Raw genomic sequence first — 12,162 nt, 5'->3', positions numbered from 1 at the left:
TCTTTGTTACTGTTTCAAATGCACCGGTTACGTTTTAACGGGACATAAAATTAACAAGTTTGACACTTTCATGTTCCAATGTGTCCACCGAACTAAAATAAAAAAATCCTCGTATTTGTATTACTAACTTTAATATGTATACATCTCTAATTTCTTACTGGAACTTTTCTTTTAAATGTATATATTCTTACGTATATATATTTCGTAAATAAAATATTGCATAAAGCGTTTATAATAAAACCTAGTGCGTAATATCTCAAAAGCTGATATTTCTTGAAAATAAAACGACGCCACGTAAAAAAAGTACAAGTTTAACACGTGGAAAATACGCGAAACTCAGCACTGACAACTGTAATGCGCAAAAAATGGAAAGCCCCAAAGTTTCCACAAAAAGAAAACTGTGTAGATAACACCATTATTAAAAAAAAAAAAAAAACTTTGTAGACACAGTTAAAACACCATAAAATCACTATAATGAAATTAAATGCAAAGGTGCAAGCGAGCTGGACAAGAATGACGAAAATAATCCCTGGAGAAGGGGAACAAGACGGACAAAGGACAAACACAAATCTCCAAACACAGCTAAGTGACTAATGCGCGATCGAAAAAAAAAAAATTCGCCTGGCCCGGGTATTGAATCCGGGACATCTCCATTTCCGGTGTTTGTCCCGTGGTTGGATATTTATGCTTGTCCTTTGTCCTTCTTGTTCCCCTCCTCCAGGGATCATTTTCGTAATTCTTGTCCAGCTCGCTTGCACCTTTGCATTTAATTTCATTATAATCCTAATCCTAAAATGCAGGCCATTCACCCTTGTTGGTGTTAGACTGGTGGCAGCTGATAAAACCTGCCTGCTCTACTGACGCCTCACCCCCGGTTAGCTCAGTTGGTAGAGTGCTCCACTGGAAATGGAGAGGTACCGGGTTCGATACCCGGACCAGGCGGATTTTTTCGGTCGCGCACCAGTTTCCTAGCTGTGGTTAGAGATTTTTGTTTGTCATTTGTCAGTCTTGTTCCCTTCTCCAGGGATTATTTTCGTCATAAAATCACTACTCGGATGTCCCCCCCACATCCTTGTAACGAAACAAACTGTTGTATGGGGGTCTGTGACGCGAAACTTTGCCGCGTAATTTTCAATTCTAGACCTAGGATAGAATCAATGGCGTGTGTCTTAAAGTATGTAATCTCCGCGAAACGAAAGAAATACCGCGAACCTAAATATCTCACCTCTTCTGTCACGTAATCTTGTCAAGTTCTTTTTTATCGATATATTATTTAAGAAATTTTGTTTTTCAGATGTCCAACGCCGCCCACTTATCCGGACAAGTACTGTTTCTACATGCCCCATTACAGTAAGGAATATCCTGAGTGCTGCAAAGTGTCACTCGCATGCACTTAAGAGATGCCGCGTGAACAACACCGCCTTACTTTAAAATAAAACGATTCAATATTAATTAGTAATAATCTCTTTTATTTTTATCAACATAACCTCACTGGAAAAGACCACGAAAAAAACATGTGCCGACATAGCTTGACGAGCAGTCGAACCATTTTTTTTTTTTTTCAAGACACAGTACCGTTGCGAAAATTAGTTTTTAATAAAACAGTTCTGGATGTAAACCCAGCCTAAAATCCTAATCAAAAAATCACCATACAGAGCCTCATGGAATCAAAAACAAGGCATGAAGTAGAAAATAAGCATCAGTCTGTAAACAATGTGCAAATGTAAAAAAAGAAAAAGTGGCCGAACTTTTGGGGGGAGCAAGCTACTTCCGGTTGGCTATTGCTTTTGCTTGTTTTTGAGGACCCTCGGTGGGTAACGCGAACTTCAGAAGTTTCACCGCCAAGGACTAACTGCGCTACCTCTCGAAATTTACTTATACGTGATCGACATGCCTCCCTTGATTATAATGCAATTAAATGCAAAGGTGCAAGCGAGCTGGACAAGAATGCCAAATATAATTTCTGGAGAAGGGGAACAAGAAATTTGTGTTTGTCCTTTGTTCCTCAAGGACCCTTCTCCAGGGATCACTCTAAAAAATGTTTGTGCGTCTACTTTCACGCACAACACTCGGAGAGCCAATCACTGCAACTTACGGAGGCAGCTCAGCGAATGACAATGCCGAAACATCTGTTTAGACCGAAAAACGCAGTCTGAGTTGTGACATTAAGCAATGCAAAACGTCACGCTTGCATTGCTTAATGTCACAACGAAGACTGCGTTTTTTGGTCTAAACAGATGTTTCGGCATTGTTATTCGCTGAGCTGCCTCCGTAAGTTGCGGCGATTGGCTCTCCGAGTGTCGTGCGGGAAAGCAGACTCACGGGCTTTTTTTAGAGTGATTATTACCGTCATGCCTTCCTGATCTCTTGGGTGAAAAGAAAGAGCACTTGTTCCTCAAAGAAATTACAAATCTGCCGAAGGTATCGTGGGCGCATCTTCAAAACTACCTAGTGGACTAGCCTGGACCTTATACCTGAGAACGAATTAACACGTATGCAAAGTCCCAAACGCGTTCAATAACTTCGGGAACGGAATGGGGGATCGGTGGCCAAGTGTGTTAACGTATCGAAGCTCGAAGTGCGTGGAGCAAAAGCTCGCTTTTCTGCAGAACCCAGGGTGTTCAATCCCCACGCCTGGCCGTTTCGATCCGGGTAAGAATCGTACCGGCGTGCGGTCGCGTATCACTACTGCGTGGCGCACGTTAAAGACCCCCAGGCTAGCGGTTGAACCGCACTGGCTAAATTGCTCATCTACAGAGGGTAACAATGTCGCCATCTTCTGCCAGACTAAACTCCTGCTGTACAAACAACTAACGACTAATTTGTTTTGTTTTGGTGGCGCTTAGCAAAAAAGAGCCCTTTTGCGGTCCTTTGGGCGTGACTGAATTTCATGGCCAAGTGCCGGTGTCTCTGTCCATCTTTCTTGATCTTCCTTTTCTTCACGCAAAACATTTCTGTTGTGAGTACGCGATTCTCTTCCGTTCTCTGCTTACCTCGCGTCTGTTCTGTCAATTTGTGCGCGGTCTATCATTATGTTTTCTACTCTGTTCTATTCTAAGTGCCAGCGTAGCAGAAGCTACAAGAGCGATCTCCGAGCTTTCAGCATTCCTGCCAAGCACGCTCGCGCATGCAGTGCGAGCATCGTTCAGGGGAAGATGCTTTTGCAAGTATGCAGAGAGCAAGTTCGCCTGCTTCTTGCACAGGAGTTGCGGTGACGTCAGAACGGCGCCGAGCTCTGATTGGCTCTGGTTGAAAAGATAGTGGGTAGACCACAAGGCCTCTAGCATTGAGGTCTACCCACTGTCCTTCCAATCAAAGCCAATGAGAGATCGGCGTCGTTCTGACGTCAACGCCGAGCTCTGATTGGCTCTGGTTGAAAAGATAGTGGGTAGACCACAAGGCCTCTAGCATTGAGGTCTACCCACTGTCCTTCCAATCAAAGCCAATGAGAGATCGGCGTCGTTCTGACGTCAACGCCGAGCTCTGATTGGCTCTGGTTGAAAAAATACTGGGTAGACCACAAGGCCTCTAGCATTGAGGTCTACCCACTGTCCTTCCAATCAAAGCCAATGAGAGATCGGCGTCGTTCTGACGTCAACGCCGAGCTCTGATTGGCTCTGGTTGAAAAGATAGTGGGTAGACCACAAGGCCTCTAGCATTGAGGTCTACCCACTGTCCTTCCAATCAAAGCCAATGAGAGATCGGCGTCGTTCTGACGTCAACGCCGAGCTCTGATTGGCTCTGGTTGAAAAGATAGTGGGTAGACCACAAGGCCTCTAGCATTGAGGTCTACCCACTGTCCTTCCAATCAAAGCCAATGAGAGATCGGCGTCGTTCTGACGTCAACGCCGAGCTCTGATTGGCTCTGGTTGAAAAAATACTGGGTAGACCACAAGGCCTCTAGCATTGAGGTCTACCCACTGTCCTTCCAATCAAAGCCAATGAGAGATCGGCGTCGTTCTGACGTCAACGCCGAGCTCTGATTGGCTCTGGTTGAAAAGATAGTGGGTAGACCACAAGGCCTCTAGCATTGAGGTCTACCCACTGTCCTTCCAATCAAAGCCAATGAGAGATCGGCGTCGTTCTGACGTCAACGCCGAGCTCTGATTGGCTCTGGTTGAAAAAATACTGGGTAGACCACAAGGCCTCTAGCATTGAGGTCTACCCACTGTCCTTCCAATCAAAGCCAATGAGAGATCGGCGTCGTTCTGACGTCAACGCCGAGCTCTGATTGGCTCTGGTTGAAAAGATAGTGGGTAGACCACAAGGCCTCTAGCATTGAGGTCTACCCACTGTCCTTCCAATCAAAGCCAATGAGAGATCGGCGTCGTTCTGACGTCAACGCCGAGCTCTGATTGGCTTTGATTGGAAGGGTAGTGGGTAGACCTCAAATGCTAGATGCCTTGTGGTCTACCCAGTATTTTTTTTCAATCAGCCAAGAAGAGCGCGGCGTTCTGAAATTTTCGCAACCCCTGCAAACAAGTGAAAGAAATGGGTCTGTCCCTCACCTATTTCAGTGTATTTATTCTTTCTGCGTGAACCGTAGTCTATCGACCGCGTTCTGCTACATGTACTATCGGGAAAAAATGAAATGCGAACAGAGGAGCGAGTGGCCCGCTTTGCACGCTGCGCCGCCTGAAAGTGAGCTTAGGGGCGAGGGTGCGTGGCCTACTCCGATGTTCTTAGGCGCTTCGCTCGGCGCTCCCCAAGCTTCGGCATTGTGGCTCTTACTGCGTTGAAAGCTATCACCGTTATCTTTGCTCGCTCGGAGCGTGCGGCGCGAGGAAGCTCGCCGCTGCTAGCAGCTAAAGCGCGTCCTGCCTGAGCGCGGGCTTTAGCTGTTAATAGCGCGAGCGAGGTGGGTGAGCTCAATGACGCACAATTAAATTTAAAACGCGACGCAAAAATATTTACTTTGGTAGGCCAGGGTCGCTAAACTTGTGGAACAAAACATTCTCTGCTTTCTGACGTAGCGGGGGGAGTGACAGAAAGAACGCCGCGAAGTTTCCTTTTCCCTGCGCGCGCTCAACTTAGCAACTTTGGACCTTGGAGGGACGAAACATTTCCCGCGATCCCCAGGCGGTGCTCGAGAGCACGAGAAGCGCGGGGAGGCGAGCGTTCATACCAGAGCCGTATATGTAGAGAGTTTGGCCATTCGTTGGGAAGTATAGGAGACAAATGAGGAGGCGCCATTGGCCGAAAACGGGCTGGGCGTGTTCCAGGGCGTCTTCAGAAATTCGAATGTGACCAACCAGAAGCCGGAAATACTACCCTGGCGGTGGTCGCGAGAAACAAACCTGATAACTGCATTGGAGTAACTCTCAATGGCTGAAAATGGGGTACACGTGATGTTTCAATCACGTTAATCCAAAACGATGGTGGAAGAGTGCGACTAGCGGAGCGACCGACATAATCCGTACGCCAAGCGCCGAGGGCCGGGAATCTGCCGTCCGAGCGGTCATACTCTGTCCGCGCAAAACAGAGTTGCACGGCGCATTCGTTTCTTACATCTTTCTGCATGATCATGATCAAAACAGCACGTGTACCCTATTTTCAACCACAAAGAGTTACTACACTTCACTCTTACGCGCTTATTAAAACCATATACGAACGTAGACTTTTGATCAGAACTGTTTGCCGCTACCACCGCTAGGGGATTCTTTTCGGCTTCTGGTTGGTCAAGAGAGCATGCCAACCCTCTTTCCGACTCTGCCGCACGCCCTGACTCTGCCCGCGCCTCCCATTGACCAAACTCTCTACATATACGGCTCTGGTTCATACCGTTCGCTGCGCGTTGCCTTTGGGCTCTGCAGAGCCTTTGGTATCGAGAACGGGGCCGATTCGTAGGTGTTGAACAAAATAAAAATTAAACTGCTACGATTTTGCTTATTTTTATTGAATAGACCGATCTCACCAAGCGTTCGACGCATGCGCGAGGCAGCCATAACTTTAGTTCACAGGAGGCAATCGGGAGTGCACGGGACTGTTTGTGCCCTGCACGCACTGAGCTCCAGCGAAGTTGTCGCGCGTGCAGAAAGACTAAAGTTCCCTCGATGCATTGCGGCAGCGGTGGCGTAGTCAAACTGGCTGCTGAGATCGGTCTGTTGCTTGCGAATATTGCCAGACAAATACAAGGCCTCTGAGGCAAGGGTGAGGATGGTACAGCATGTACACTGTACACTGTAGATACCATCAATGAGCAGAGCCGACGATAACGCAGTGACAAGTACTTACTAATATTAATGGGTACTTTAACGCAGTCTAACTTTCGTCATGTTCGAATAAAATAACAGTCAATGGTTGGTCTGCTTTTTTATGTTGGAGCTATTGCAGATTAAGGAGCTTGAAGTCTCTACATGAAAGTTTCTACGAACTGAAAGTTGGTCCGTTCTATGGTGGACGCGAACTTCTGTCAAACCTGAGGTTCGACCGGTTTGGAGAACCTTCAAACTTTTAGCAATCTTTGACGACGTTTTGCTTATCAACAGAGTTACCCTACCTATAAAAACTAGGGGTGTGCGAACACCGGTTCAAAGGGAGCAACTCTACGTCATTCATAACTTACACAGAGGAAGGAAAGCCACTACAACCTGTTCTCTTAACGGTGTTAAATCTAGAGATGATACCGCGCTATTTACTCAAACAGGTATTAACACACCTGAACTACAAATAAATTTAAATTAAAAAAAGGAAATTGAAACAAATTTTATATTTTATAAAATAATTAAATGCTAGTTTTTCTACAATCAAACACATGTAGTTTTGTTAGTCGATAATGCACAGCAATAACATTACACAGCCAATCAAAACTGCACCCCTACCCCTCCTGCTGACATAAGCTCGGTCTCAGTTTCCACGCATGCGCATAATAATCTTTATTTGGATCCATCCACAGAGAGTACAGAGCACCGAAAATGATAAACAGACGTAAGTTGCTTTGATTGAACTTCGTAATAGGATTTCAGAAACGTCGAGCCTGATCAAACTACGCGATGCTGACAATTTCATTCTGTACACTCTAAAAAAAGCCCGTTCGTCTACTTGCCCGCACAACACCTCGGAGAGCCAATCACCGCAACTTACGGAGGCAGCTCAGCGAATGATGATGCCGAAACATATGTTTAAACCAAAAAAAGGCAGTCTGAGTTGTGACATAAAGCAGTGCAAGCGTGACGTACGTTTCGCATTGATTAATGTCACAACTTAGACTGCTTTTTTTGGGATAAACATATGTTTCGGTATCGTCCTTCGCAGAGTTGCCTCCGTAAGAATTGGTGTGATTGGCGTTTCGAGTGTGGCGCGGGAAAGTGGACGTACGGGCGTTTTTTAGAGTGTAACAGTGCCGTGTTTTCAAGGACTACTCAGGTAAGCCAGAGATACGCTGAACTTGGCACAAGCTAGGCAATCTTAATGGCCTAATTTGGCCTGAAGAGGCTTTGCTTTACGGCATTAGTTTGTGCCAGAGTTCTTTTATTTACCCTGTCTATGGTTTCTTTCTCGATGGCCACATAATGGACAGTGCCAGACTGGAGTCAAAGCTGCCACGTACGAAACCAGGAGAGAGCAGCGAAACATTAAATCTGCCACCTCTATGGCAATTTAGGACCATGGTTGTAACCCTATATTGTGTTTCTAAGGATGTGTTCCTAAAGGTGTATTCACACGGCGGACAACTTTCGGGAACGGTGTCCGCGGACCTGTTAAATATGCGAATCACGTGGCTTCGACGTCACAACGGACAAGTCCGCGGACTTGGGCAAGTCCGAGGACATACGAATTAATACTGCAAGGTTGGCGTGAACCAAGGCGAGAACTGCGAGTCCGAGCTCGTACCTTTCTCGCTGCCGTCGCTGCACGAGCTATACTGTTCAGAATCGGTATTTTTCAATGCTCTCACCTCGCGCCGAGAGCCTTGGCTGTGCTTCGCTGCGTTCTAAGCTACAAGAGAACGGCCACGCAACGCACGTGACGGTCGATTCCAATCCCGCCAGCGTCTGATGAACCTGGCATTGAAGACGACAACGATGAAGGATCTCAGCGATGAAGCGACGCTGTGTTTAATCGCACTCGTAGAAGAGTTTCCACAGCTTTGGTGCCTTCAAAACGACCAGTACCGCAACAACGGCATAAAATCAGGGCTCTGGAAACAAATTGCCAATGAAATGGAACGGTGCTACTCCCGGTATCGGCCTTACAAGGAAGGTGGGTTCATTGAAGGCGGACTAATTAGTGTCGATTCCGTGTTGTATTTGACCGCTTATTGTTGTCTAATACTTTAGAGGGAGTGAGGGGCTTTTTTTAAAAAAAATAAGCGACGCATCTTCAGACGGGAGAAGAAAAAGATCACGAAGACGAAGAGCGGCCAAGCTGCGGATTACACGTACAACGGTAGAAGGAGGTTCTACCGCAGTCTCCTGTTCTTGGATCGGAGCAAACCTGTCCTTTCCCGGGAGTGCAACGAATCTTACCAACACAAGGATCCCAGTGGAGTGAGTAACGTTTGGCGGGTTGACCCATTTGTTTAACTTGATTTTTTAGACCTATCGAACGAAACGTTGGCGAGCGTTCGTTGATGGAGGTCACTGAATCCTATTAGCTTGGCTGACGTTCGAGTTCTGGCTTTGCTCTACACGCTTCAGTAATTTGTTTTGTTCGGGCTTCGGCATTTTGTTCCGTTCACTCGTGTTAATCACGGTTTCTTGAAGTGCTGGTAGCCCCTGGAAGAAGCTGCGAGACACTATCCTGGGAATTGACAACCGGCGGCCCGCGGGCCAGGTCCTGGCCGCAATGCAGTTTCATTCAAATTTATTGAGTAAACTTTTTTTTTATTAAATTTTGCAAGTGCAATTGCCAACCGCCGGTGATTTTTCGATGGGTCCGACCTGCTGCGTCTTTATAAAAAACAACTCTCGCTTCTCCCACAATACTACGATTGTGACATCTACTCTTGGTCACGTAACCCATCGCCGTCCTCCCTTCACTACTAAAACTATCTCTCTTTCTCTATCTCTCTCTCTTTATCTCTCCCTCATTGCTCTGAACAGTAAATGGCCGACACTTGCGATATTCTGCCGTGCAAGCGGGGGCTTTGCATATAGTTCCTCTACAGTAACGCATTCGTATTTCTTTTACCTTTCCAAATGGACAGTGAGACAGAATTGGCGTCTGTTATGACCGAGATGAGGGAACCCGTCCTTGGCACGCCTTCCACACACACACCGCGCGGAACAACGAGTCCCAGTGTGGAAGCGTCTGGCACTCCTGTGAAACGCTCAAAGTGCGATGACGAAAAAAAAAAATAGATGACTGCTCCAGCTATGGGTGGAAACAGCGCACGGTTGCTTTCACTAAAATTGCGGAAAGTTTTGCAACTGAAAAAAGTGGCGACGGCGCTGATAATTTCGGAAGAGTAGTGGCGGGCCACGTGAGAAACCTAAACGGAACCAATTTTATTGGGTGTCAGGTAGAGGTATTGGAACTAGTCAAGCGTTACCTAGACCGACAGCAAGAATAAATGTAATTCAACGAACCCAATTAAAACTAAAAAATGTTAATCCAAAATTAGCATTTCGCACTCATAAGTAAAGGAAATACTTGAAAACAAACAAATGCTTGTATCCTTTGCCTTTTGTACTTATTCTACTCGGACCTGATGGCTGTTTTTGTTGGACTGGGCGGGTGTGTTAGATTGCAAACCAACATTATAGCATGACAAAATAAGAAATAAGAAAACATTGAAGATTCTTTCAAGCTTATTTACATAAAATTGAACAATTAGAGCATAACACCAAAAGTTTTTGGTGGTCAAAGTGCCAGCACATGCATGAACGGTTGTTAATTAAAGGAAGTAGCAATATACAGCTCATGAAATGGTATCTTTGCTTCTGCACTTGTCTGAACGTGCAGATAAGGTTACATTTTGTTATTTATCCGCATATTAAGGCCCGCCTGTTCCCTCTGCCACGCGACGGCGCCTTCGTCATTAAAGTATCTCCGTAGATGCTCACGCACATCTAGAGCTCTTGCCCCGGAGCGCCCTTTGCAACATCGTAGCCCGAAGTAGATTGTCCTTTTTCGCTGGTGGTCCTCCCTCGACGCTTTAAAAAGCACAGGTGCAGCTCGCAAATAGTTGTGCAGCACACACGCCGCCTTGATGAATTAGGTGACCCTTCCTGGTTCGGCATCGATAGTCGTGTGCAAAAACCTAAAACGGTTTGCTTGAATGCCAAACGCATTTTCTGCTACCCGTCTGGTTCGGCTTAATCTGAAATGGAAAAAATAAAATAAAACGATAAGAAATACGGTGTTTAGAAATGACATGATGTAGGCAACACACCTGTAGTTAAATGTTACCTTTTCTTCATCCAAATTTGTACCAGTGTACGGCTTCATTAAGTTTATAGACAAGGGGAAGGCATCGTCTCCCACGATGACGGGTGGGACGCCGACCGGTCCAGGTCCTGAGATCGGCAGCCCGGCTGTTCTGTTCTCGATGGCATTCCTCAGTGGTGTCGTCCTCCAAATGCCTCCATCACCGTCAGACCCAGGTGCGCCAACATCAATGTACAAAAACCTGCTGTCTGCGTCCAAAAGAGCAAAAAGCACGATACTGAAGGTCTTCTTGTAATTAAAATAAACAGATCCAGAGTTCGGAGGTTTGATAATTGTGACATGTTTTCCGTCCAGCGCTCCAATACATTGCGGAAACTGCCATCTTTCGTAAAAGTTCTTCATTACTGCAAGCCACTCATCTTTCGTCCGCGGGGACACCAGATATTTTGGTCCCAGCATTTTGTAAATGGCGTCACAAGTTTCAGCGAGGAACTTGTTCATGGCGCTGTGGCTAATGCGGAACTGCCTGCTTAAGGAATGTTGACTTTCGCCTGAAAATTCGCAAGAAAACAAGAAACACGGCTAAGTCGAGCGTAGCTCTCAAATATGCTGAAACAAGGACAAAAGCGAGAAGAATAACCACACACCTGAGGCAAGAAACCGCAACGTCAGTTGAAGTCTGTCTTTGGCTGGAATGGCTGGCCGCATTTCAGTGTCGAGTTTTTGGATGCACGATGCAATTGACGAGAGAATGTCAGCAAACTGGTTGGAGTCAACGCGCAGCAATCGGCGGTACTCCACAGGGTCGCTCTCCAGAAGTTCTTGATGGAGTAGATTCTGTATACCGAGTTCCTTCTTGGAAATCCATGTTTTAATCCATGGTTTTTTAGCGTCGGTATTAGGTGGTTCCTCATCCGCCATCATGAGGGCACAAGCCACAACAACTCGTGAAGCCTTGTTGGCTCCATGCTCGATTCGAAAACAATTTCCCGTCGTTTTCTTTCTTTTTCTGTTCGGCTCCTCTTTTCACTAAGCGCAGGAATCCTCGAGCATCTTCCACAGCTGTAGCTCGCGCGTACTAATCGTACTGGAAAATGAGCAAAGGCCTATCCGTGCACGAGAACCGTGAGAGGCATATAAAAAAGAAAAAGAAAACCGCTCGTGCAACGAAGTGTACCACGAGCACTTTCACGCAATCGGTTCCCGGGCTTGTCCGAGGACCACAGCGGACTCGAAAAAAGGCAGAATTGGATCGCTTTCAAAACTCCTATAATCATGGTCCGGCAGGTCCGCGGACATATTCTGTGGCGTTCGCCCACGTGATACACAAGATATATCAGATCCGAAGACACGTTTTTCAGGTCCGTGTACATGTCCCTTGGTTTTGCCTGCTGTTTTCGCAAGATCAGTGGCCGATTTTATACCCCGGAAAAGGTGACGTCACGCCTTTCGTAAGAACTTGTCCGCGGACGAAGTCCTTCGTGTGAATAGACCATAAAAGCTCGGTCCTAAAGTTTCGGTCCTAAAAAAGTGAAGCCTAACTCTGGCACTCTTTTTGATGATTTAGGCCCAAAAATGCCAGATGGGAACAAAACTACTAACAGTGAAGCCTAACTTTGGCACTTATCTGGTGAATTGGGGCGAAGATACACAGGCTGAAGAAAAAAAGGTAAGCTTTGTCTGTACTTTGGCTTTGAGTTTTTTAAAGCCCTAGATCCTCACATAAAAACCAAATTTTGGCCCAAAGCACTGTGCTACCTAGGTACACACTTTTAATCCCGCGCATATACAGGGTGCTTTACCGAAAATCGGCCAAAATATTTGTGAAAA

At 46.2% G+C, this 12,162-nt stretch overlaps 1 protein-coding gene and 1 non-coding gene across 2 annotated transcripts; one reads left to right on the top strand and one right to left on the bottom strand.

Moving 5' to 3' along the window:
• Positions 1 to 862: 862 nt before the first annotated feature.
• Trnas-gga lies at positions 863 to 942 on the top strand. Its single transcript has one exon. It is a non-coding gene; the product is annotated as a tRNA-Ser (tRNA).
• A 9,262-nt stretch (positions 943 to 10,204) lies between these two features.
• Positions 10,205 to 11,253, bottom strand: LOC120842633 (protein ALP1-like). The gene is made up of 3 exons (XM_040213783.1): positions 10,980 to 11,253; positions 10,354 to 10,883; positions 10,205 to 10,264 (listed from the first exon to the last, which is right to left on the bottom strand). Exons 1-3 carry the CDS (start codon positions 11,251 to 11,253, stop codon positions 10,205 to 10,207), a joined length of 864 nt encoding a protein of 287 aa, XP_040069717.1.
• Between the last annotated feature and the right edge of the window lie 909 nt (positions 11,254 to 12,162).

Source organism: Ixodes scapularis, unplaced genomic scaffold (assembly GCF_016920785.2).
Source record: "Ixodes scapularis isolate PalLabHiFi unplaced genomic scaffold, ASM1692078v2 PGA_scaffold5__190_contigs__length_132052651, whole genome shotgun sequence".
In the NCBI taxonomy this organism is placed as follows: domain Eukaryota; kingdom Metazoa; phylum Arthropoda; class Arachnida; order Ixodida; family Ixodidae; genus Ixodes; species Ixodes scapularis.
Note: the sequence above shows the minus strand (reverse complement) of the source record. Positions and strands in the feature narration are given on the sequence as shown.